At 45.1% G+C, this 25,620-nt stretch overlaps 2 protein-coding genes across 5 annotated transcripts in view; both read right to left on the reverse strand.

Moving 5' to 3' along the window:
- Nucleotides 1-13,677, reverse strand: LOC115404946 (mitogen-activated protein kinase kinase kinase 20-like). Of its 3 annotated transcripts, none has more exons than XM_030114301.1 (12): nucleotides 13,664-13,677; nucleotides 9,706-10,146; nucleotides 8,662-8,749; nucleotides 7,309-7,410; nucleotides 6,772-6,837; nucleotides 6,602-6,630; nucleotides 6,380-6,517; nucleotides 5,652-5,738; nucleotides 3,038-3,112; nucleotides 2,812-2,918; nucleotides 1,548-1,728; nucleotides 1-1,453 (listed from the first exon to the last, which is right to left on the reverse strand). In XM_030114301.1, exons 2-12 carry the CDS (start codon nucleotides 9,862-9,864, stop codon nucleotides 503-505), a joined length of 1,983 nt encoding a protein of 660 aa, XP_029970161.1. In that variant the 5' UTR covers nucleotides 9,865-10,146; nucleotides 13,664-13,677; the 3' UTR covers nucleotides 1-502. The 3 variants fall into 3 exon arrangements, with proteins under 3 accessions (XP_029970161.1, XP_029970162.1, XP_029970160.1); XM_030114302.1 differs by lacking the exon at nucleotides 13,664-13,677 and adding an exon at nucleotides 10,202-10,477 and having other exon boundaries at nucleotides 9,706-10,115; XM_030114300.1 differs by lacking the exon at nucleotides 13,664-13,677 and having other exon boundaries at nucleotides 9,706-10,271.
- The window catches only part of LOC115404945 (rap guanine nucleotide exchange factor 4-like), a 21,775-nt gene continuing 8,029 nt past the window's right edge, over nucleotides 11,875-25,620 (reverse strand). Inside the window, exons 5-30 of one of the 2 annotated variants that reach the window (XM_030114299.1) lie at nucleotides 22,576-22,648; nucleotides 22,395-22,445; nucleotides 20,702-20,810; nucleotides 20,331-20,452; nucleotides 19,288-19,471; nucleotides 19,028-19,112; nucleotides 18,507-18,567; nucleotides 17,772-17,848; nucleotides 17,170-17,316; nucleotides 16,164-16,258; nucleotides 15,969-16,054; nucleotides 15,548-15,626; nucleotides 15,104-15,254; nucleotides 14,944-15,032; nucleotides 14,826-14,853; nucleotides 14,656-14,731; nucleotides 14,165-14,311; nucleotides 13,959-14,056; nucleotides 13,743-13,868; nucleotides 13,433-13,611; nucleotides 13,233-13,323; nucleotides 13,085-13,135; nucleotides 12,914-13,001; nucleotides 12,638-12,702; nucleotides 12,466-12,520; nucleotides 11,875-12,389 (exon numbers count right to left, since the gene is read on the reverse strand). In XM_030114299.1, coding sequence (XP_029970159.1) covers nucleotides 12,262-12,389; nucleotides 12,466-12,520; nucleotides 12,638-12,702; nucleotides 12,914-13,001; nucleotides 13,085-13,135; nucleotides 13,233-13,323; nucleotides 13,433-13,611; nucleotides 13,743-13,868; nucleotides 13,959-14,056; nucleotides 14,165-14,311; nucleotides 14,656-14,731; nucleotides 14,826-14,853; nucleotides 14,944-15,032; nucleotides 15,104-15,254; nucleotides 15,548-15,626; nucleotides 15,969-16,054; nucleotides 16,164-16,258; nucleotides 17,170-17,316; nucleotides 17,772-17,848; nucleotides 18,507-18,567; nucleotides 19,028-19,112; nucleotides 19,288-19,471; nucleotides 20,331-20,452; nucleotides 20,702-20,810; nucleotides 22,395-22,445; nucleotides 22,576-22,648 — 2,541 coding nt within the window. In that variant the 3' untranslated portion in view covers nucleotides 11,875-12,261. Of the gene's footprint in view, nucleotides 12,390-12,465; nucleotides 12,521-12,637; nucleotides 12,703-12,913; nucleotides 13,002-13,084; nucleotides 13,136-13,232; nucleotides 13,324-13,432; nucleotides 13,612-13,742; nucleotides 13,869-13,958; nucleotides 14,057-14,164; nucleotides 14,312-14,655; nucleotides 14,732-14,825; nucleotides 14,854-14,943; nucleotides 15,033-15,103; nucleotides 15,255-15,547; nucleotides 15,627-15,968; nucleotides 16,055-16,163; nucleotides 16,259-17,169; nucleotides 17,317-17,771; nucleotides 17,849-18,506; nucleotides 18,568-19,027; nucleotides 19,113-19,287; nucleotides 19,472-20,330; nucleotides 20,453-20,701; nucleotides 20,811-22,389; nucleotides 22,446-22,575; nucleotides 22,649-25,620 lie in introns of both variants that reach the window. The other variant, XM_030114298.1, reaches the window with a different exon arrangement.

The raw sequence follows: 25,620 nt of genomic DNA on the forward strand, positions 1-25,620 counted from the left end.
ACAGATTTTCGTCTTTTTATTGAAAAATGATAAAATATACAGAGAAATGCCAAAAATTCACACACTAGGGTCACAGTTAGAACTGATAAAAGTCAAAGCACGTTTTTGAACCAACCAAATCTACAAACTACAGGATAAGCAGGAGGAAAACAATAGACAGTGCTGCCTCATTAGAGCGGCGTTCAAGTGTGTCGTTCTGTAACACTTGTACCTCTTACAGTATGTTATGCAGCGGTTTTAATAGCACATTAAATTACACAGGTGAAGTCATTCTGACAACTTTTGCTAGACAACCTCTAAGTCTGTTTGCTCCTTCCTACTTCAACGTAACCCACTGGTGAAGTTGTTTCCTTTTAATTAAAAAAATCAAAATGATTGCCAGCTGTTTTTCAACCGGAGGTTGTTCTACACGTAACGACACTAAATGTGCCGAGTCTGAATCTTTTCTGGGTTTTTTTGGCCTCTGTGTGGATTTCTATGTGTGAGTCTGCTAAAGTGTTTCCTAGTCACTGTCGGACCAGTCGAGCTCCATCATGTCCATGGCCGCGGTGGCCATGTTGATCTTGGTTCCGTGTCGCACGCTGCAGCTCTTCACAGAGTTCTGATTGGACGACGCCCGCATGCTCACCTGCACCCCGGAGTGGCCCAGTACGCCCACCTCGCCTCGGATTTTCTGGCTGATGGCCTCGCTGAGGTCGCCTCGCACCCCCTGCACCACAACCCCCATGTCCCCCCTGCGACCCCTGACCCCCAGCTCGCTCCGGACGCCGTGACCCATAACTTTCATCACTCCCATGTCGCCCATGTTCATGTCTATGTCCTCACCCATTTCATCCATATCTAGAGACAGCATGTCCCCCAAGCCCCCCATGCTGCCCTGGAGACCCTTAAACATGGCCGGGAGTCTCCCACCCTCAAGACTTCCCTCCAGGCTCTTGTCCTCTAGTTTTTCTATCTCCCACCCCCCCTCTTTGTCCCTCTCCCCCTCTGTCTCTCCAAACCCGCCGGAGAACCCTCGCACTATAGTGGTCACCCTGCTCCTCTGCATGCCCCCCCTCTCCCTGTCCCCCTCCTCCCAGGTCCTCTCCTCCCGCTCCACCACGCCTCCCGGGAAGCTCCTGAGCGTCACCTGCACCCGCCCCCCCTCCAGACTCCCGCTGTCGTCCCTGTCCCTCTGCCCCCAGCCCTTCTCCTCCACGGTGCCTTCCTCCTCCTCGTCCTCCTCTCCGAACCTGCCCTGCAGCCCTCGGAGCATGGCGTGGAACCTCCCGCCTTCGAGTGAGCCCACCCCCCTCTCCAGGCCGGCGCCGCCGCCCCCCCTCTCGGTGTCTCCGTTGCTGAGTGTGCGCAGGAGGCAGCTGACACCGGCGCTGCTGACCGCCGCGCTGTTGGAGTCCTGAGAGTGTGAGCGGAAGAACGAGCCGGAGGAGCCGATGGACATCGGAGTGAAGAACTGAGAGAGGGAGGAGATGGACGGATTAAGAGCAGAAATGAACAACTCGTGGTTTCACGCTTCAACGCTGTGAACGACTGGTGTTTCTGCTCACAGGTGAGATGTTGGAGCGCTCCATCAGTAGAGACGTCGGACTGGGAGTCATGTTGGACCGCTCCATCAGCCTCTCCTCCCACAGTCTGAGCCTCCTCTCCCTCTCCTCCAGCTCCTTCTCTTTGGAGTAAAGCTCCCTCTCCAGCTTCCGGAGGCGCTCCAGGGTCGACTCGATTTCACACCTGAGGTATTGATTCGAAATATCAGCGAGAAAAAAATAAAGGACTCAGCAAAAGGTAGCAAATTCAGGGGACAAAATGCCCGTATACATGTTTTTTTAAATAAAATCAACCTTTAAAGACTTGTTTTAATATCATAGAGTGCATCCAAAAGAAAGACCTAATATCACAAATCTGCTTTTAATGCACAAACTAAATCTGCCTTTTAATGCATTATTGCACATGTCCACAAGAGGGCACTGTGAGCCTGTGACCAAGTGTTTATGAACCTGCATTGAGAAACACAATTAACACTCGGAGCATCTAAATATAGAGGGAGATCTGACGCACAGCCATACCTCCTCCCGTGTTCCTTCCATACCGAACTGTTCATTCATCCCGCCCCTTCACCTCCTTCGCTCGGAGCCACCCCTCTCTTCCTCGCCCATGTTTTTCCACCCGAAGCTAAAACTTCACCCAGAATTGATTGCCTCGCTGCACTCATGTCAAATATGCACAGAATCTTGCACCTTCTCTCCCCTGGTCCCTTGCCCACCTCCCTCCCGCCCCGTGCCGCCGGCGCTCTCTCGTTTCCCCCCGCGATCCGCGATGTTTCTGTCTCGCTCGGTGTTTCAGATTTCACACTCACACAATACATTTCGGTTCCACCCTGAACTTCTCTTCTTCAGCTGATTTCTCCTGAACTGCCCCCCCCCCCTTCCTCCTCCTCCTCCTCCTCTAACCCCACCCCTCTCGCTCTGTCTCTCTCTCTCTCTCTCTCTCTCTCTCTCTCTCTCTCTCTTTCTCTCTGTGGTGGAGAGAGGGCAGAGTGGAGGAGTGGAGGAATCTCTTCCATGGACACTTTCCAGAGAGCTTAATATAGACTGAAGTAGAGTACAGGGTCACACGTTCAACTTCTCCTCTCAACTTCGGAGTCCACCCGACTGTTTATGCATGTGTGTGTGTTTGTGTGTGTGTGGATATGTTGAATGTGCACATGCACTAATCCCCAGACTGCATTTATCAGTCTGACAGGAGAACAACACTTCACTGTAAACACTTAAACGCACGACAGAAGCCTCTCACGCGGCCGTGCAACCCCTTTACCTCCACTGGTCCTTGTGATGCAGGAAGGAGTTGCACTGGTCCGGCAGCCTGCTGTCATTCGCCATCGTCTCCAGGGTCACGAGCACCTGCTTGAACTGCGGACGCTCCTGTGGAGACGCGCACGAACGGAGCGCTTTGATTCGTCTTTGGAATTGCGTTTTCAGTGAACGACAAACACAGCACCGCGGGGGCGTTATTGGCGGCGTCTCTGCTCGGGTCGGCTCACCTTTGGATCCGCTTGCCAACATTTCCTCATCAGCTCCGCGAAACTTGCCGGACAGCTGGTGGGGATGGTCAGCCGCTGGATACACAAACACAAACACACGCGCCGTGTTCACAAGCATTTGCTTTTCAAAGAAAAACAGTTTAATTAAATCAACAAGCAGCTGAAATACTGAAAAACATGTTGTCTTCTTTCATCCATTAAATATTCAAGGAAAAATGAGACAGACTCAAAGTTAAAGTGAAACTACATCGCTGAAGGTCAAAATCTATCTTTAGTTTGTAGTCAAAATGTCACAACATATTTAAAACAAGGCTTACATAAGGCATAATCGCACTAATTAGTTTTATTTTGCTAAATAGCGTATACGTTTTTATTATCGAGCACAACCATGTAGAAAATGGATGATCACAACATTTTTTTTGTTTTATTAAATTCAAACTCAGAAAATGCCAGAGTACGATATTTTACTGGTCTGTTCTTGCCAGAAAAGAAATTACAGTTTCTGATGTGCTGAAATTTATTCTCCTGACCTCCAGTCATGCACAGAGTCCTCTTAAAAAATATGGATATTATTATTGTTGAAGTCACAGTACTTGACAGCGGAGTCAAGTACTTTGGCCTCAGGATTATTTAATCCATTCTTCTGAAAGCTCTACAGTAAAATCTCTCATCCTTTTAAGGTCAGTCATTTTAATACTTGCTAATTAAAATGTTAAATCCCAGACTATCAATCAAAGGACATTTCAAACTTTAAAATATAAAATTAAATAGACTGAAAGGCATTGAGCTGTATGACGCACATTATTCCATTTTAGCTTAAAGATGCTTTGAATTGGGTTTTTTGTTCCTTTTGAGACACAACATTGCAAACCACTGTTTGTACTGTTCTACCAATGTAGTTTGTCTACCAGTACAATTACCAATTAGCTAAACTAAACCTACATATAACTTCCTACAAGAAGTAGGCTTACGTTTGAAAAAAGACACTTTTACGGGTTTGTTTTTTGTAAGATTATAAATTTGTTTGTCAATGTCTCAACATGTATGAAAGCATAGGGACTAAACAACCAGCAGAACTGATATCAATACATTTTAGTTCTTTTGCCACATGCATTATTTGCTAAACGTGCAGGATACACAGGGAAAAAATTGACTTTCCTCGAGCATGACTAACTCATACTAACTTCCCTTTTTGCTACCGATGCAAAGACAGCTGTATCATCTTGCCACTGCACACCACCTCATTCCTAAATAAAACCATTTCTGTTCTCTCCATCAGCCTCCTCCTGAGTTAATACTCAACTCCAGCACAGTTCAGTCTCCGTCTGAACCAAACTGACAACATGAACTCGCCGACCTCCTCCAGACTTCCAACCTGAGTGGCTACAACCTTCCTACAGCCAGATGAGAACAAATGAAACGATAATACAATTTAAAGGAAAGCCTTTAACCAACACCATTCTAAGCATATTTGAGTAGTTATGCCTTTCCTTTTAGTTCAAACACATAGAAAGAAACAAAACATCTTCCTCCTCTATCAACGTCAGTAACATTTTTACTATTATGGACTCATAATAGTAACCTTATGTGGACTCTAACACAAACACATAAAAATAAAAAGTCTCATGCATATTAGTGTTCAGTTAATGCTTCAGAATTAGCCCTCGGTGTGAGTTTACTCTACCACAAAATGGCGATGTGGGGGTGTGTTTATATTCAGTGATGCAGAAACTGCAGCGGCAGAGCGCAGCGCGCCGCTCGGATAATGTCTCTGCGCCGTGGATCCCCGGTAACCATCAGAGAGCTCTGAATGAGTCCGGATCGCCCCAGAGTACGGTAAATGGAAAGAGTTTTCCCTGGGGATTAATCCCAAAATACCACCGACTCCGAGTGGAGAGGGGGGAGAGGTGAAGGGTCAGGAGGAGAGGTGTAGCAATGGAGGGTGAAATCAGAGGGAGACTGGGAAATAGGAAGAGAGAGAGTGAGTTATTTAGGGAGAGTATTTGGACATTAGCCAACAGCTACAGAGGAATCATGTTCTCCGGGTTGTTTGTTGGCCCCGCGTGTGTGTGTGTGTGTGTGTGTGTGTGTGTGTGTGTGTGTGTGTGTGTGTGTGTGCGTGCGGTTGTTGAAAAAGATTCAAGCACGTCAGTGAGTGAAACCCAGACCTGGTTTAACCATCATCTCCTACCAGCTATAAACCTTTAAAATCAACCCTCCTATGGCTGCAATCCCTCTCTCTCTGTCTATCTTTTTTTTTCCACTCTCTCCCTCTGTCTGTTTTTCGCTCTCTCTCTCTCTCTCGCTCGTAAAGGCTTCAGCCGGGGAGGACGGGGGGGGGGGGGGGGGGGGGGGGGGGGGGGGGGGGGGTCTGGCCAGGCTCCACCGCTGTGTATCCAGGCCTTACAAGAGCAGAGAACTGACATCAGGCCTAAAAATACCCGGCCTCAGCCTCACCAGCTCGCAGTGGAAACCATGAGAGCATCACGTCCTGCCTCCGGCCGTCTCAGACTCTGGTGGGCCTGCATGTGGACCGTGTTCCCAGCGAGGTGCGTCTGGCTCTGCGTGTGTGTGTGTGTGTGTGTGTGTGTGTGTGTGAATGAGTGCAGGCTACCTCTTGTTTTTCCACCACCAGCCACGCAACCTGGAGCCCTTCGAACCCCTTGAAGGGAACCTCCCGAGTCAGCATCTCCCAGAGCACCTGGGCGGGGGACAGGCGGCGTTAAGAGAGCAGACAAGGAGGAACACCAAACCAGCACTCATGCAAAAAGAAGCAGCTCTTACAGGATGAAAATGCTCTAAAATATATGAAGAAAATAAAACATTTTAACCTGGTAAATTCATATTTTAACTTAACAAACTGCATCTGTAAAATATACCACAAATGTATTTGCTGAATATAGTTTAGAAATATAAATTGCATACAAGGAAAATGTGAAAAATGGCTGAATTGTTTGAGTAATAAACCGGTAGGAGTGTATGTTGAGAACATATTTTGCAGGGAAACGCATACAGCGCATATCCATTAATAAATGATGAGAAAATGAATCTCCAGTACAGAAATATGTTGCCTTCCTGCTGCATGAGTTTATCAAATCTGAAGTTTAATGCTCGTTTGCTTTCTTCTTTGTGATCTTCCCTTCTTCAGAGTCACAAAATCACATCAATTGTTCTTTCTCATTATAGTCATTCGTGTTGGCTACGGAGGTTTCACTCATTTCAACTTATCAAATCATGTCTACAGTGCTGTCTGTACCGTCTACAAATGGTGTAAAACTCAACAAAACAAACTAAATTGTATGCATGTCGCTCCATATTTTTCATATCCAGTAATGAACTCACCACGCCGTAGGAATATGTGTCGCAGGTCTCCGAGACGGGCAGGCTCTGGATGACTTCTGGAGCCATCCAGGGAAAAGTGCCCACCACCGTCATGTGAGTGGTGTGAGACAAAAACTTTGACGCTCCAAAGTCACAGATCTGGAATCACAAGTCGAAACCACTGCAATAAACTTTGTATCTGTTTTTATTTACTCCATAAGTCATGAGAGCGTCGTTACAAACCTTCAGCACTTTATCTGCCGTCATAACCACTGTGAAACAAAAAAAGACCAGTGGACGGTTACTAAATAATTTTATGTCGGTAATTAACTGGCACGTCTGGCTCATGTGCATAAATATAGAAAACAAGTAAGAAGATCTTCGTAGCTCATATCACAATAAGCTTCAGTTACCGTTTCGTGACTTGAGGTCTCTGTGAATCACTTTGACCGGAGCTTCTGCGTGGAGGTAATGCATTCCTGTGGGGAAGTCCAGCAAAGACAGCTTTCAAGGAAAACAATGCGTCTTCAATAATATACAAGGTCTGAGGTGAGCTGGAGTGTCATTGCCACTATTTGTTTATCAAACACATTACCACATGGTCTCTTTCAGTCCATTTATAGTTCTTCTTTTTTTTTTGGGGTCATTTATTATATTGCATATCCTTAAGTGTGCACCTGTTGAGGAAGCATTTCACTGAAGGACTAGCTTCAGCCGCAGCCTCCATCCAAGAGGAAACTCCACCTGTCATTTATGCCTGCTGCAATAAAAACGTACACTGGCTTCAGCCCAGCCCAGTGAATGCTATTTTTAATTAGTTTTATTGCGAGAACTCTACATTCTACTGTAAACACTGCTTTCTTATCTTTAAAGCTATACATGTCCTGTAAATCCTGCCTTGCTTCCCATCATTATTAAATCGATATTTTCTTATTTTCTTGAAGCTGTACCTTTGGCTATTTGTATGGCCCACGTCATGATCTGCTCCATGTCCATCTCTTCACTCTGCTCACTGGAGAGGTACTCATACAGAGACCCTCCACTGGCATATTCTGGAAGGTAACACACACACACACACACACACACACACACACACACACACACACACACACACACACACACACACACACACACAAACACACACAGGCGTAACTATAGGAAAACATTCTATGAACCCAGCAACACACTGGCTCTATTGAATAAGCACATTATTCAAATGTATGAAACCACTGTGTTAAATGCTCCAGATCCTCATTTTTCTTGCAATTACAGCAGATATTACAGCACAATAGATCGTGCCGTCAATTTTCTAATACAATAGCCTCAAAGCCTTTTTCACATTCGCTTGGGTGCTTCTTAGAAAAGGGTTGAAGTTTACTTGATTATGTTAAACTACCTGGAAAAAGCTCCGCACCACACCGACACAGAAAACCAGTGTCTCAAATCAGCGGAAAAAACCTCTTAACCTTCACTCCCTGACTCTCTAATCCAGCTTATGAGTGAACCTTTAACCCGTTTTCCTGTAATGTCTGACAGTTTGAAGAGGCGCGTAACGGACAAGAGGTCGTCCGTCCATCAAGGGAAGTATTTGTAGCCGGGCAAAAACCAAAATAAGCGCCTCAATGTCAAATATTTATGAAAAGCCAAACCACTCTCCCGACGCAAATCTTTTTAATGTCTCCTGTGCGGTGTTGTTATTCTGAGCGGGTGATGGACGCGGCTGGAGGGAGAATTGCTGCTGCATCAGCCCGCGGTCGCGGCTCAGTGCTTTATCTCAACTCTTTAACTTTATCTCAGATTACAACCACTTCCAAACATGCTGCTCTCAGTTACAAACGTCCTGCCAGGAAATGCCGCAAGAACAAGCGTTGTGAGCCACTTCGCGCCCGTGCTACAGAACGCACGTATAAACACTGGATGTGGAAACCTTCTCTCTGCGGGATTAAATACACACCAATAAAACTAATGTACACACCCACACTGGAGGAGCTGGGACCGCCGTGCCCTGATCTTAACCCCTTCACTCCTCATCTCGGACTCTGACTGACCGCAACGTTACTTAATGCCCCATCAGACTCGACCATCTGTACAGTGATTGTTATTTTAAATAAATTATGCTCTTTTTCACAGAACAGCCCTGATTTCATGTCATAGAATTAAAAAATACTGACAAACCCATGTTTTGATCTTGTGCGAATGTAGGGACATGAGAAAGGATTCATGGATCTCACACACACACACACACACACACACACAGACACACACTTAGACAGTCACTCACACACTCACATGTGGGGTCTGACCTGTGACAATGCCATAGTTGGGAGATTCCAGCACGGCTCCATAAAACTGAATGATGTTCTTATGACTCAGTACGCTGAGAATCTCAGCCTGGAGACAGAAGAGGGGAAAACGGGGAGGACATGAGCAACGCCAAGAGCAGAAACGTCCAGCAGAGCTGGGAGAAAGTGAAAAGGTGTCCCTTCACAGTTGTTCCTAACGGTGTGTGCAGGATGCCTGAGCTGAGGGCTTCGCCTCTTTCATTCCACAAGTCTCCAAACAAAGACTTTCCGCACGGCAGTGGCAAACATGTCAAAAATCTCAACTGACACATGGAGCGCAACCTTTGCATACGTGAACATTTGCAAAGCAACATAATAATCAGCTCTTTGCAACATGAAATAGAACCAAAAATATTTTTTTTTTTCTGCATGGGATCTTATTCGTGCGTGCAAAATGCCTTTGCATGTGCATGTGAATGTTCTGAGTGTTGCAGTGTTTCCCTTGTAATTCATCAAGGTGTATATACACATGAAGTATACACACATCTGTACGCATGTCTGCCCACCCGGCATGTGTTTGTAGGTGGATCTGAGAATGTCAGCCCTCTGCAGGTTCGCATAGATTGCATGTGCGCGACAGTGCATGTTAATCATCAGTGCACACTTCTGTTAAACCGGCATCACAAAAGCAGCACGACAGCACTGAGACTGCTCCGTCTACAGAGACTGGGAGAAGGAGGGGGCCATGAGAAGTATGTTTAAGATAAACACATGTTGAATGGCAGACAACAGGGGAAGAGGAGAACAAGGGGGAGGAAGAGGAGGGGGAGGAAGAGGAGAAGGAAGAGGGAGGGGGCTTTGGAGGATTTGGGAAATTAAGTAGAGATTGATTCTTGTTACAAGTCTTCAGCAGTAATGTGCCACAGAGGACAGGCTATAAATAATGGATACACTCATATGTGTCATGACTGCAGAAGTGTATAATTGTTCTGTGAGTGCATGTGTGTGTGTGTGTGTGTGTGTGTGTGTGTGTGTGTGTGTGTGTGTATGTGTCTCATCTTTTACCTCCTTGTCGATCTTTAGAAGCTTCTTCACAGCTACTTCCTTGTCCTGGGAAATCCAGAGGGCTCTGTAGACGCTCCCGAAGCTGCCGCCGCCACAGTTCTCATAGTAGAGCAAGTCCTCGTGCTTTATCTGCACAAACGACGAGCCAGGGGACGACATGGCATACTGACTCACACACACTCAGACGCACTCATACACACACACGAACACACACACACACACACACACAAATCCCTAAAAGTTGAAACTCTCAATCCGCCGACCCGTTATCCCAGATGTATACAAGTCTTGGATCAGCAGGAGCGACTGGAGGATAAGATCTAAGGAGAGGCAGCGGTTCCCTCCACGGGGTCGGAGTGGATGTTGTCAGTCAGCAGAACAGATTGTCAGGGAGAAGAAGCCAGAAAGTGCTGGAAAGACAGAGAGCGGGGGAGAAGTTTGCTCCCTGCGAGTGAGTCAGGGAAACGTCGGCTGTCACTGCAAGAGGAGGTGTTACATTGCCTGATGGTGGTGATCCGGTGTAACTACAAGGCCGAGTATGAGCTTGCATACACACACGCACACACACACACGCAGAGTTCAGCATGAAGGAGAAGTGAGTGTTTGAGTGCGCGTAAGTTACGGTCTGCAGTCTGCCGGGAGCAGACACAAGCTTCAAATATGGTCACTGGCATGCAGGGCATTCCTTCTTCCTGGATAACTGCAGCTATATAAAGCCTGTCACACACCACACACACACACACACACACACACACACACACACACACACACACACACACACACACACTACACACACACACACACAGTCCAGCTCAGGACTATCAGGACTATAGTGTGTCTGACATAGTAAATCAGTCCACGAAATCCATCTTCCACGCACTCGGCGGCTAAAAACACACACACTTGGCGGAGGAGCCGGGCGGGGACAGCGTGTTACTCAAGCGGACAGGAATGACCCACTGACTTCATCCGGCCATGGCGGCGCAGGGACAGGTGAGCTCAGCCCTGGCAGGACGGGACACTCCCCACATGTCGACGGCGACCTGGTATAAATGTAGACTTCACAGTGATTCACGGGATAAATAAAACACGACGGGGTCTGCGAGCAGCTCCCGCAAGCTGGAACGAATGACGACGGCCTCACGGGACGAATGTGGCGGGTGAAACCGGAGGACCACCACCGGACAGACGGGAGAGATGCCTCATAAAAAACATCAATCGGGCTGTTAAAGCTGACAAGAAGTGACGCAACAGTACAGAACAGGCTCTTCACTCACGTGTTTGTAAATATAAATCACAGCACATCAGCTGAAAGCAATAAAAAAGGGAATCAACGTCAATCAAAGATTGCATTTCTTTCATTTTGCATTTCAGTGTAGTATGGACACTTCCTGCCATTTCATACGTGCATCCATGTGACCAAATTGCAGACCTACCAGCGACGTCACCTTTAAATCACACAGGAAGCAAAATCCCAGCCTGAGAAACATCATCAAAGCGATTGCACTGTTAAATTAGCTATTTTGTTTTTATTTTTATATACAAGGCAGACTACACATACAATACAGTTACAGGCTGCTCTGGGACAGCCGGCCTCACGGCAGCTCTCGACACACACACACACACCGTCACAGCAAAAAGCTCCTGAGATCAAAGGAAAATCAATGACAATGGTCAAGAACACGCTCGAAAACCTACACCCACGTATACAAAAATAAAATTACACGGACTCAAACACAACTGATAAAAATGACAAGCTTTTTTTTCCCTCGGAGTATAAGTTGCATTTAGACTCTACATCTACTGTCAGTCCGAATTAGTGAAGTGCAATTTGAACTTCTTCAGTACGATTCATACTGTCTGTTGCACTCTGATGCAAAACAAAAGATAATGCTACAGCGACAGAGTTGAACACTGCTTTTAATAATACCATTAGGCCTTTAATCCAGCTAATACTGTTAAGTAGTATTAAAGTCTCTGACTAAAGATAATCAAATCCTTAAGATTTTCCAAATACTCTGATATATTTGTTTTTACGATGTAAATATGCAGTCTTAAGACTTTCTATTCATCTGTATATTCCACAATAAAGAGTCTAGATTTACTACGGTTTGCAGGTTGGTGTGTGTATGAGGAGGATGGTCATGTTTGCTCGCTGGGCGGGTAGACCAGGGATCTTTTGAGGGTCGCACAACATCACAGGACACTCCGATAGAAATACACTGTATAGAACACAGAGCCTATGAAGTTCAGTCATGCAGGATATTGATTCAAGTTCTATACATTACAGTTCTATCCAACAGGTCCCCAACAGTAACAACTAGCACAATAATAATCCCTCAGTCTGGCAGCTGAGACACGGCGACATGAGAGCAGCTGATCGACGTCCGGGAAAAGGAGGTTTTAACGGCACAGTATGAGTCCTTCATCCAGAGGAGTCCGTAATCGGGTTAAAGTCCTCGACTGTTGAGATCTGCTACAAGAAGTGTGTGCGTGTGTGTGTGTGTGTTTATGCTAACATCACAGAGAAGGCGATGACGGTGGAAGATTGGACGCTCATGTCCGCCGAGGCTCCAGCCGGTACGAGAGCTGGGTCAGCGCCCTCTGGTTGTCGATCACACACAGATTCCTAACGTAGCCCCGAACCTCCGCCTGGTTCTTGTTTGGTTGGCATATATCGGGATCTGACACAGAGAACAGAAAACGTGATTAAACGCGGTTGTTTCTGGACGTGATGGAAGCGCGCCGAAGCAGACTTACTGAATGGTTGGCTTCTACAGTGCCTCACTTGTCGAATCGTGTTGGCAATAATGCGCTGATGGAACGAGAATCAAATGATTTTAGATTATATGAGAGTCAAGAAAAGGCTGAAAACCACCAAGACCAGGACAAAAATTACATTCTGTGCTGTCTTATCAGGAATTAAACTCACCATTTTCTCAAAATTCACCATGTTATCAATGAATGTCTTGTTGCCTTCATGTGTAAATGTCATATCTATAAAAAAAAAAAATAGATAAAGATATTACAGACAAATGCCTTTTATTCCAATGAAAACAATTACCTAACAGGTTGGAGTAACCGTACAAAACACACGAAAACACTCCACACGGAGCAGAATGAACCAAAACATGACTTTACCCACAAAGCACTCTTCTGGAACATAAATTGTGCGCCTTTAATGATGCGTGCTGTGGCTTCACTGTACCTTTGAGGAGCAGCGGCATGAAGGGGATGATTGGCGGCTCCAGTTTGGTGACAGTGAGCCGGTAGGACCGGTGGTTTCTCGATGGGTCCTGTTACAAAGAAAGATCCGTTTTTAATGCGTTGATATGAAATCCACCTATTCGTTATAAAACTCACAGTGAAACAGACTCACCATCATGTTCTCAAATTCGGCATAAAACTTCTTAAACTTGGTGGGGAGTTTCTGCCAGAGAACACACAGCCAACAGACAAGATTGAAGCATTGTGGTAACATCGGCCGTATTGATCTGTGGATCAGCTGTTCTCACGGTGGGCCGTACCTCCCACGTCTGGCTCAGTCTGCTGACAGCCGGGTTGCTCATCCCCATGATGATGGCAAAGAAGGAGTTCAGATTCTTGAATTCTCGACAGCTGCAGACAAAACGCTCGAGTCAAGCCAAGAGGATGGGATTGAGACTCCGTTAACCGAAACCTCCTCATATGGCGAGGCGTGTCACGCTCGGCAGCCGGCCCTACTCACTGCGCGGCTATCTTGATGAACTTCTTGAGGAGCTGGACGCGCTTGCTGAGCTGTGCGCACAGGCAGACCTCAGTGACCACCCACAGCTGGACCTGGTTGAACCTCCTCAGGAACAGGTCCAGGTTCGCCGTGGTGCGCCGGAAGCTGGGGCGGCCAAACGTGTGGTAGAGCAGCTCGTGCTGCGGGAGCAGGAAAAACAAAATGAGCTGATTCAAACATAATCCAGGCAACAGTGAGAGAGCGAGCTAGTTTTTATGCTGGATTCTGTATTCGAACGCTCTCCATTCCCTGACACGGATGAAGAAGACACCTCATGCACACAGCTGAAGAGTTCCCAGTCGAACATGGTCATTTGATAAGCCAGGTCCTTGGAGCTCATCAGCTCAAAAGTCGACATGGAGCCTGCAGACGGGCCTTCCTGATCTGGAAGAGGAGTCTAAACAAACAGAAATGACAAGAAACAAACATGTTTCTAGAAGGAAATCCAACTCAAACAAACTGCAAACTAGACATATTGGTGTCCTACCAAGCTGTTCAGCTGATCTCTGGGACAAGCAAACAGCCGTCCATTGATGCTCAACGTGGAAAACACTGACACATCATTGGGCTTCAAGATTATTTTTTCTGCAACAAAAACAGAAACTTGTTTGAATCAATTGACCACATCATTAAAAATGATCAACTGCTCATCTATCAATATCGTCGCTTCCTCATTCAGATTTGCTTCCTTGCCTCCAGCAGAGTTGAGGTGAACCAGCAGGAGCTCATCACTGCTGCCCAGTTTGTCATTCAGAGCACTGGTCACCTCCTTCCCCGTCGCCGCCACTGGGATCCTGATTGTGTTGTAGGTGCGATCGCTGCAGTAAACCTTCAACAGGACTGCAACAACAAGCAGAGATCATGTCAAAAAATGTGCACAAACATGAGAGATGTTTCCAGTGTTAATAACGCTTCAATTCAAGCTCAAACCTCACCGCCGCCTCTCCATGTATACACTATAAATGCCCTTTGGCCGATACATAATGCCACAATTCTCACAGTGGTGGCAACGCTGCATGGCAGCTGTCACCACGCGCGTGTGAATGGGCCAGTTGTGTAACGTAATTCAACAATGCTGAAGCGGCAATGTTACGTGTGAGTGGAACCGAATGCCACATTTAATAGTCATGCGGCCATTTTTAAATCATCTTGGGGGGAAAAAAAAAAATAAAAGGAAAACTTACTGTCGTCTTGATTTTTAATGGGCTGTTTCTTCTGCAGCCTCTCTTCTCCGTTGCTGAACTGTCGTATCAGAGTCTTCTGTTGGATAACGTGACAGAATCCACATCACTGAGAAGTTTATAGAACTCGTTCAGCGCAATGAAACGTCGCAGTAAACATCCACCTGGCTTACCTTTTTCATGGACTTTGCCTCTTCTGAACTGCAAAATACGAACAAACGTGTGTGAAATGCGGCCCGTGCATGAATAAACAGCACCAAACTTTTACAGTGTGAAAACCGATAAACATACTGTAGTTTGACCACTTTCTCCAGGTCGGGCACCAAGTCCTTCAAAGCTCTCAGCATCCGGGAGTCATTCGATAAACTTCCGTAGAGCTCCTGAGGAGACAGACAGTCAGGCCGTGCCGGAGGAGTCCTGAGTCGTGTCATTTAATGCAGTTTGCGTTCACCTCCAGAAAGGAGATGGCGGCAGGCTCCTCCTGCAGCAGATACGTGTGTGTGTTTGCCCACCGCAGGGCCAGGATGACGACCCGCCTTTTGCTGTTGAGCGCATACTCCAGCCGATCCTGTTCGGGGCCCGGTGGAGATGCTGCATGGTAGGTGCAACGGAGGGTAAAGGAAAACATGAAGACATGGTTCCAGCTGACGACACTATCTGTCCATTATGGCCTGCTGCTTCAGCGAGCAGAACTGCGACGTTTTTCAGGCTGAATTGACGTCAGCAACACGGTTATTGTGAGTGGAAATGCGTCTGGAGTGGAGTTACATAACCACACATAACAAAACAGACGCAAGCAAAGGTCTGAAACGTATGTGGGTTTTATCAGATAACTGGAAGGAAACGGTTCCTACGAAAGCAAAGAGCAGGAGGGGAAACAGTCAAGAAAAGATATTGTGCCATGAGTAGAGGGCACAGCTGGCTGTTGGGCATGAAGACACAGTGCATGAGGACAAAGTCATCCACGGCCGGGTCTAACAGGGAGAACAGACAGACAGCAAGGAGTCAGTGAGTACAAAGAAAATACTGACACAGTAAACTTTCAACATTAACAAATTCATTTTGTTTCATTTCATTTCAGCACATTCAGAATATATTCTTCCTGAATATATGCTTCTTGGTTTTCAATGGGAAAATACTAAATTATCGGGGGGGTTTTTACAAGTGTGCACAGTCACTGCAGATCATGTTTTAATATTTTTATGATAGGAGGACAAAATAGTAATTTGCACCCTGTAATTGCATGTGCTCTTTTCCAGAAAAGGATTTAATGAAGATAATAGTGGCTTTGACTGTTATTTGATATATAATTCCACCTGGTTCACTGTGGTGTATGTCCATCCTCATAGTTTCCAAGAAGTGCTCAAGAATCTTCTCTGGTGTTCCTGATATCACAGTGTATCTGCAAAATTTCAGGTGCAGCAATCAAGACAAACCGAAGATGTATAAGTTTGTTTGTAAGTACTTTTGGCGAGTTTGTGAAGTTGTGTGGAGGAAAAACAGACACATACTTGATGCTTCCCAGTGTCGTGGCTCGCGGACTCTTTTCTAACACCAGCACAGGTTGATCGTGCTCTTTCAAGCGCACCGTGTTGGCTTCCACATCCTAAAAACAGAAGAGAAAATAATAAATAAAGAGATCAGCAACCACAAAACTTTTTAAGGTGCAATACAGCTCGTCTGTCAGAGGAGGGAGACAAACATCACAGCAGCTCCCTGCAGGGCTGACCAAAGTTAGAAAATGAGCTACAATCACCTCGATTTCAAGGTCAGTGTTTAGTCCAGGGGTCTGCAACCTTTATGACCAGAAGAGGCATTTTTGTGACTTTCTGCCAAGTCAAGTTGGTCTGGAGATACAAAGCATATTTAACCTTTAAAATGAGACTAATGCAGTTCATGGAATTTCATATATAGTTTTGATGCACATACAAAATCTGTATCTTATGAATTTTATTACATTTAACCTATTTTTGTACCTGATTTTAAAAGTTTTGCTCATATTTTCAAGCTTTTCATATTTTTATTTTAGCTGTTTTAACATTTTTACCTCTTTTTTGTGCGGTTTTGCATTCTTTTTACGACCATATTTAATATTCTTCCTTTTGAAATTGTAGATATTTTAGAAATCTTAAGCCATTCTACCATTTTTCCCCCCCGTTTCTTTTGGTTTCTCCCAACTTCACCTGGAAGCTTCTTTGAATCCCTTTAGAACCAAGAGCATCAAACCATTCCGAATAGTACTGTGGTGCGTCACTGTAATAAAAACTTTAATTTTTATTCATTTTATTCATGTAGTGAAAGATTTATGGAGCGGCTACAGAGGGACTAAAGAGCCACAGGTTGCAGACCCCTGGTTTAGTCCAATCTGAAATTGTGAGAACTGGAGGTAAACAAGTAGCTTTTAAAAAAAATAATTGTTCACAAAATACATATATTGTAAAGCACAATATAAAAACTTTAATCAAATGTTGAATCTCAATGGACACATTGAGACTCGAGACGCCACAGTCAGCCCACCCTGAGTATCCGGTTAAAGTCTTCCTTGTCCACGCGCAGGAAGTGACAGTTGTCCTCTCTCAGGACGATGGAGGCTGCGCGAGGCGAATCTGTGACCAAGGCCAGCTTCCCAAAGTCATCGCCCTCGTGAAGCGTGCACACCACACCCTGAGACACATGCACACACGCATCAGTGCACATGTAGAAAAACAAGAAAGATGGCAGAACGCTCAGGATGGAGATGAATCATGTGTGTGTGCCTGCTGTGTACATCTGGTGTGTATTTGTACATATGATCAGTGTGTGTGTGTGTGTGTGTGTGTGTGTGTGTGTGTACTGCAGCTGTGTGGTGTGAACATGTCGTTGTGTATAATCCCTTAAGCCATTTAATCATTGTGGTGAGTCATGATGAACTGAGCTGAGACTGCCAAACTCCACTGCTGGTGTTTTCCAGCTCCGCAGGGCACACACTGCTGGTCCGCCACCAAACACACACACACGTTAAAGAGCTACATGTACCAATCCATTACACACACGTGAAATATCACCAAATGGAGCAGAAAACCAGAACAATAACGCTGAAGCGCGTAGGCGGGTGAATGCAAAGCAGCACACTCACACACCTTGCCATAGATAACCACATTAACAGAACCCTTCTGGATGATGTACCAAGACGTGCCCTCCTCTCCCTGGTTGAACACTGAAAGATAAGAGAAAACAAACACACGTTAGCCCTGAAGTCATGACTGGCACGGGCGATCAATTCAATAGAGGATTATCAAGCTGCGAGGCGTGACTCCCCGGAGGCGGAGCGTCAAAGGAGGAGCTGCGATTTCATGGAATCAAAACAGATCAAATCAAAGCACAAAGACATGAGGCGGGTATTTTTAGATTGAGTGTGGCTTGTACTCCCCAAGGTCGTCATTGTCTCCGACGTCCATCACAAATCAGTCAACAGAAGTACTTCTGGATATTTAACAATGAAAGCCCTCATCCTCACTTCCCTGCATCTGCAGCAATCCTCTGATTAGTCTGTTCATCTGCGTGCAGGCAGCAGCGGCTGAAGGATCATTTGCTTCACTTTTAATGGTGTTAATTTGGCAGGTGTTAACAGTCGCTGACAACACTCTTGTTCTATGTGATAAATCTCCCAGTACCTCTGAGTTACAGCAACTGCAGTTCCACACATCAAATGCAATTATGCATCAAATCAATGGTGGAAAAACTGACAATAACTGAAAAATCGACAAAGGTCTTTGTCTCCTTCATCTGATGAAGGATGCACAATGTTAGCCTTACGTACTCTACTGAATTATCTAAACTACATGGAACTAAAAAAAAAATAAAAAAATACTCACACACGGTTCCAGCTTTTGCATGTGACTCGAAGATCAAAACACTAGCCAGTTCCCTCTTCACCTGCAAAACACAAAGTACAGTTTCAAAACTCTTAATAATTCAGCTTCACTGCACAAAATACATCAGAACACGAAGCTGCAGAGACCAGGGCTTTTAGATCACAACCTGAAACTTGCAGGGTTCTCGCCATTTTCTGCATTTTTCTCAGCAAAAGGCAAAAAACATGACTGCATCTAGCAACTGCATATAAATCGAATTTAGTAGGAAAATATTGCATATTAAAAAAAAAAAAAAAAAAAAAAAAAACGAGAGGAACATAAGACCCTTTTAAAATAACAAAAGGATATCACTCTTCCACTTCTTGCACAAATGCATTTGGACACACTAATAAAAGAAATGCAACAATAACAACTTTCATCACTCGTCTTTTTGAGACTACAACAGCTACTTCTGACAAATGACAAAACTTCCCGGTGACCTGCACTGCTACTTTAAAAGAGACGGACATGGGCTGACTCACAGTGTTGGAGAGGTGAGCTAAGGCCTTAATGTGAAGCAGCTCATCATAGATGATCTCCAGGTCATCCCCCGTCCTCTGACCAGGCCTGGAGACACACAGAGAGGTCGGTCAGCGCTAACTCACCATGAACACTTCATACGTGGACATAAATAACATCAGCAGCGGTGGATAGTGAAAGCAGATTCAAGTCTAAATGCAATCTGGTACGAGTGATTATGTGCCACTTCAGCAGGAGGTAGATCGCTGGTGTTTAAACTCACGATTTCCTGAGGATCATTCGCAGCAGTGCATCGGGGCCGATCTGAGCGAGGAAGAGGATGGTCTCCGGCAGCTCCTCCTCGCTCTCCCGCTTCTCCTCCTCGCTCGGCAACGGCGTGTCCTCCTCCTCATCGTCAAGAAAACGGTAGAACAGGTACTTGTCCTGAAAGCCCAGCTCCTGATCCACTGAAGAGCCGGAAGACACACACGGCCAAAGGCACACACAGCTTAACACACATTATAAAAAGAATTATACCACACAAGCTGAACCTATAGAGACCTTACATACAGTGTGTACACATGGATATGTTTATTCACATCTGTGTTTCCATATGGCAGTCAGTTCGTATGGAAGTGCAGGTCTTAATAAAATCAAGATAGGATCTGTAAAACTCGCTTTTTCTGAGCTACGTAAAAGAAATGCTCATTGCATGATCACAGTCATCCGACGGTCGGACTCGTCAGGTCTTGTTTGAGGAGGGAGCACAGATGGCTGTTTTATGACAGCGATGATACAGCAGTGAATCTTCACTAAGGAGTGGTTAATGTGAGGACATGACCACGATCCAAGCGAATCCGTGCATGATTTCCCTTCCTTGACACCAACTTTGGTCCATCATAAATTATTCCAAAATTACTTTCCAGGGAAAGTCTTCAGCCTGAAACATTTAATTTCTTTCTCTTATTCCTTCAATGTCTTTGAACAGCTACTTTGTCTGCTGGTCTTGGAACATACACTGTAAATTTTCAAGTTTTGTGCAAAACATGGCATAATTAAATGTTTGTTGAATTTATATTCAGGCAAATCATATTGTTTGCAAGACCTTCATTTATAAATACAATAATGTAAAGCAGCTGTATCAAACTCATTTTAGTTCAGTGGGCACATGAAACCAAACATGATCTCAAGTGGGCACAACTAACAAAATATAAGTACATCCCGACAAAGTTCACATTTAAAGGATTTTCGGTGGGTGTGTAAGAGCAGCGCTCTCTGAAAAAGATAGAATTAAACTCAATAAAGTAGAAATGAAGCTTTGCTCACCGTGGTTTAGAACTCCTTCTTCCAGTAGTGCCTGCCACATCCCCACAGCATGTGAGCGAGTGAGCACACAGGCGCTCTGCAGCACCAGCCAGTCCACCAGCTCTGTGCCCACACAGCACTGTCTGCAACACACACACACACACACACACACACACACACACACACACACACACACACACACACACACACACACACACAATACACACATGTGTAAGATATTAAATGCAAATTGACGCAGCCCCAGTGGGCTTTGGTGTGTTTTATTTTAGCATCATCACTAAGTCCACAGATGATTTCCTCAGGGCCTTCCACGCTCATGAATTTGCACAAACGCACTCAGGTTTTCAGAAAGGAGAAGCAGTCTGCAGTACCTGTATGTTTTGAGGTGATATTTCCTGTCTCGGATCATGTGAGGGGCTCTGGACAGGATTGCGTTGCGGAGGACCTTCCCGGCTCTCTGCAGCTTCTCCGAGGGAATCTACAACGCACAGAAACATCACTCTGCAATAACCACAGCTCAGTTTTATTTCTTGGAACCTGAATTCTGCAGCTTTATCACTAAACTACTCGACCTTAGCTGTCCCTCTCAGTGAAAATCCATCTCCTAGTCTTTTAAATAAGCACCACTGTCTTCAAACCATGAAGCCATAGCACCACAAATTTATAAAATAGAGAGTGAAAGGGGTTGCGGGTTTTCTTTTAAAGACATCTACATCATCTATAATCCTCTGGGAGGCTGTTCCAGTGGAGCGTAATGGCTGAGTACAACTAAATGTCTTAGCTCCGCTTTTGCGAAAAAAAAAAAAAACAAAAAAAACCAGGCAGGGATCTGAGGAGGCTGATAAACTAAAAGCATCTGAAGATAGTGTGATGCAGGGATGAAACAGAGAGGTCAGCTCAGGTTGCGGGGTGACCTTGTGAAGTGTAAAATAACAAGGAAGGACCTCAAGTGCAATTTTCTGATAAAAGTCACAGCTCTTCCTAATTTATCCGCTCAGGGTCGCAACTGTTTCAGCGAGAGCAAAGGGAATTACAGTAATGTGATCTCAGTGACGCTGCAGAGAGCGCGAGCCGTCGTAATGTTTGGGCTCAGATGTTACTGCGAGGATGAGTTTGTAAAAGAAATCCTGTTTCCAGAAATGACAAGCAAAATCAGCTTAAAGAGAAATTATGGCAGGTTGGATTACAGATTTTTTTTTTTTTCTCAAGAAATTATTTCAGGTTGGTCATGACAGATTGAAAAAAAAAAAAAATCAATAAAACATATGGATGTACTGGTGTTATTATCATTGACACACTTTCTACTGGATTTCTGTCTGAAATACATGTCGATTAAAATAAAATTTCAAATTGAAGATTTGTGTCGGGTGTACATTCTTATCCGTCCCAGCAGGAGGCATCTCAAAGCAATGTGAATCAGGTCAGCTGGACTCCAGCGGTCTCAGAAGAGCCTTGACCTGCTGAAGCCACTTGGTCCAAGTCCCGCTGACCCGATTCAACTTGCCTCAAAAAGCTGCGTTCACGGAATAATGTCATTAAGTCCTGCAAGACCTAATGCATCGCTACCCAGCATTCAAATCAGTCCTGACACTATACTAAAAAAATCACACAGCCCTCATGAGCAGACACATAGAGACCACACCTGCATCGGACACGGGGGGGAGACAGATGTGTATACGCACACAGCTGCAGTTGAAAACAACAAAGGGAGTCATGCTAATTGGGCAGATGGGATCTTTCTTCTGCGTGCATGCATTAGGCGGCATTAGCATAACTACAGAGCATCCCAGCTGTGAGTCATCGCTGGCCTCCGCTCTGAATTCGTATCCATCTGAGCGTTCAGGTTCATTCACAGACATGAAAGTATGCGGCTCACAGACATACTAAACCAGTCCGCGGTATTATATCAGCGCGCGGCGTTGGCGGGTTTCAGCTTCAAACAAACAAGGCATATTTGCAAACACACAAAAAGAGGATAACCGCCTTGACGCACATGCTTCAGACATATGAGTTTGCCTCAGTCCTGAATGCTGAACTTCAACCTGCAGGCGGCCTTTACCTTGTTGTGGGCTTTGTTTGCAGAGTCTGAGTTCATGTTGTCTTTGTCTGTGAGTCCTGAGGAGGAAAAACCGTCATCAGGGTTGGTTTGTTTCATTTATAACTTACAATTAAAGTAGTTGCCTGTTTAACCCCACCAGCAAATGCTGTGTTTTTCCATTCTTGGTGTATTTCTGCATCTACTCACTGTCATTGTTGGATCCACTTTCCATAGCTCCATAAGGAGGTGCCAACAGTCCAGCCAGGCTCTGGCGATACTTCTGCAAGGCCAATGTGAGAGAAAACATCAGTCCTGAAAACACTGACACCTCTCCTATCATGATATATCATTTAAAAATCACTGTCATCATTAAAACATCAGAAACCCACAGCTGCTTCCTCTGAATCACACACACACACACACACACTGCAAGTGTTCCTCAAAACAAAGCCCTTTGTACAACCAAGATCATTGACATGCAGAACAACTAAGGTTTTATAATAGAAACACACACACACACACACACACACACACACACACACACACACACGCGCGCGCAAATGAATCAGCAGCAACTTCTCTACAAGTGCCACACTACTGAAAGTGTCCAGAAGCTGTTGGGAAAACTAGACTGAATACACAAAAAAACACACACAGAAGGCAAAATTAAACCAAAATATTCCACTTTCTCTTTTTATTGAGAAATCCGTGCCCTGAGGAGACACACACACACACACACACACATACACAGAGTAACAGACAGGGAAACAGAGAGAGCATCTGTTTGACCTAAAGACACAAACGCTCAGTTTTCCCCCGTCACACAAACAACCCAACAAAAAAATAAACAACACAATATTAAAGACAAACTGCAAAAGCCATTCTAGGGAGGAAGAGTTTCATTCTGTGAAAAGACCATGAAAATAAACACGTTCAGTCCTCACTGACTAACGGCGTCCGGCCCACATGAGAAACACATGATAACAGTGGAGGAGTCAGACTCACCTGGGGTTACACACTCAGCTTTCCTAACGCTGGAGGAACCAAAACCTCCGAGAGCTGCTGCCCTCTGCTCCTTTACAACTCACACACGCCACCGGATAGCATCCTGCACAAAACAAGCTGCTCTCTTCCTTTTCTTTCTGCACCCCCCTTTCTCCCTCTCTCGTCCACACACACACACAGTCCCCCCAGTGTCCGTCTCCGGCTCTCACTCGCCCTCTCTCGCCTCGACCGAGCCAAGGACCAATCCACTTTCCCTCACAGGTTACCACGGTGATCCCGGCGCCTGTATTACTAAAGCTACTCCAGTGGAGGAAGCAGGGGAAGAGGGGAAGACAGGAGTGGTGGGGGAGGAGGAGGGCAGGAGGAGAGAAAGAGGCTGGCAGAGGAAACACAACCAACAGAAGAGAGAGGAAGTGGGGATTGTGGAGCAGGTGGAAAAAGACAGAAGTGCAATTAAGGACAGAGAAATAAAGTAGGAAAGACTCACAATACGAGGTCAACAAATCATCTAACACACACTAATGTGCTGCTGTATCTGAGCCAGAAGCTGTTGTCACATTTACATCCTGTTTATTCATCTCAATTTTCTTCTGACATTAGACATTTCTTTCATCCCGTCATCAAACACATGAGTGTATTCATCCTGTAGCTTTCTAGTCCTCGCCACACACACACAGACACATGCACACAAATCAGTCCGCTGACACGCATGTGAAGCACAGAGAGCCTTTCTCACCACGAGCAGGACAAGGTTTGAGCCTCAGGCTGTGTTTTGTGTTTACAGTCTGAATATAGACGGATAGGATGGAGACAGAGTGCAGTTCCACTGCATGAAAAGAGGGATTTTTACCAGTAAACAGTACTGTAAATGGCTGTTGACGTGGATGCCTGATCTCTCGGCCCTCAACTTTTGTTACTACTTTTCAACATCGTCAATACTCTAAATCTCAAATACTGTACAAAGCAGCATGACTACAGTCACCCAGCTCCAGCCCGACGGCAGGTCAGGCTGAAGACATGAAGTCGTCTGTCCAGAGTCTCCACAGAAGAGAGTAAGATTTATTCATTTGATTCATTACATTGTGTGTTTAATATAGGTGAAGGTGCATGGCTATGGAGAGTCAAAACTGCCATGATGACAAATGGATCCAGAGATATATAAATGGCTCAGTCAATAAATTTTTATGTCAAAGTTAATAAAAATATACACACATATTCTTAACAGAGACTTTATTTATTTTTATTTATTCATTTTATATTTTTAAACCTTTCTTGGTTTTTAATTTTGGTTGTTCTGAGACAGAGATCTCTCTATTTAAACCAATAACAAAGTTTTTTTTCTTTCGTCCCCACAGTCACATTGCTGGCTCAATTTTAACAAATTATCCATCAAAATGTTGGTATTTTCCTTGTGAAAGGCATTTCTCCAATGCATTTTGGAGAGAGACTTTCTCACTGAAATCTGTAAGTTCACACATATTTACAAAGTCACTGTGGCTAAATGGATGATCCTGTAGACATGAAAATTTCAGGATAATTCTATGAAAAGCTTCTAACTCTGACAGTGAAAAAAAAAAACATTTTATTTTCATCTCTCGGTTCTCGATAACTTCACATTGACATTTCTTCATATATACAAACTGGATGAAAACTATGAAAACCTGAAGATTTACTGTCATGGCTGCTGAGTGCGGCTCGTTTCCATGGCAACACACACATTTGCTGATTCTCTGTCATGGCTGATCTCAGGTCAGAGGTTACAGTGAATATGGAGGAGTTGCGCGCACGCACGCACACACACACACACACACACACACGCAGTCTTGTATTTCTATCCTTGTGGGGACCGTCCATTGACTCCCATTCATGTCTAGCCCCTAACCCTGACCCTTACCCTAACCCTAACCCACACCACAACAAAGCCTAACCCTAAAGAAATGTTTTTGCACTTTTACTTTTTTCAGTAACAACAACATGGTCAAGAAAACACTGTTTCTCCTACTTAGGACCGGAAAAAGGTCCCCACAAGGCACGTCGTTTCACGTTTTGCTATCCTTGTGGGGACATTTGGCCCCAACAAGGATAGAAATACAAGAACACACACACACACACACACACACACACACACACACACACACACACACACACACACACACACACACACACACACAAAATCTACAGCAGCTGGCAGGCACAAAGTTAAGTTTTCTCTGGAATTCTTTGGTTCTATCTATAACTTTATTCAGC

The sequence above is a fragment of the Salarias fasciatus genome, chromosome 18 (genome assembly GCF_902148845.1).
Source record: "Salarias fasciatus chromosome 18, fSalaFa1.1, whole genome shotgun sequence".
NCBI lineage: Eukaryota > Metazoa > Chordata > Actinopteri > Blenniiformes > Blenniidae > Salarias > Salarias fasciatus.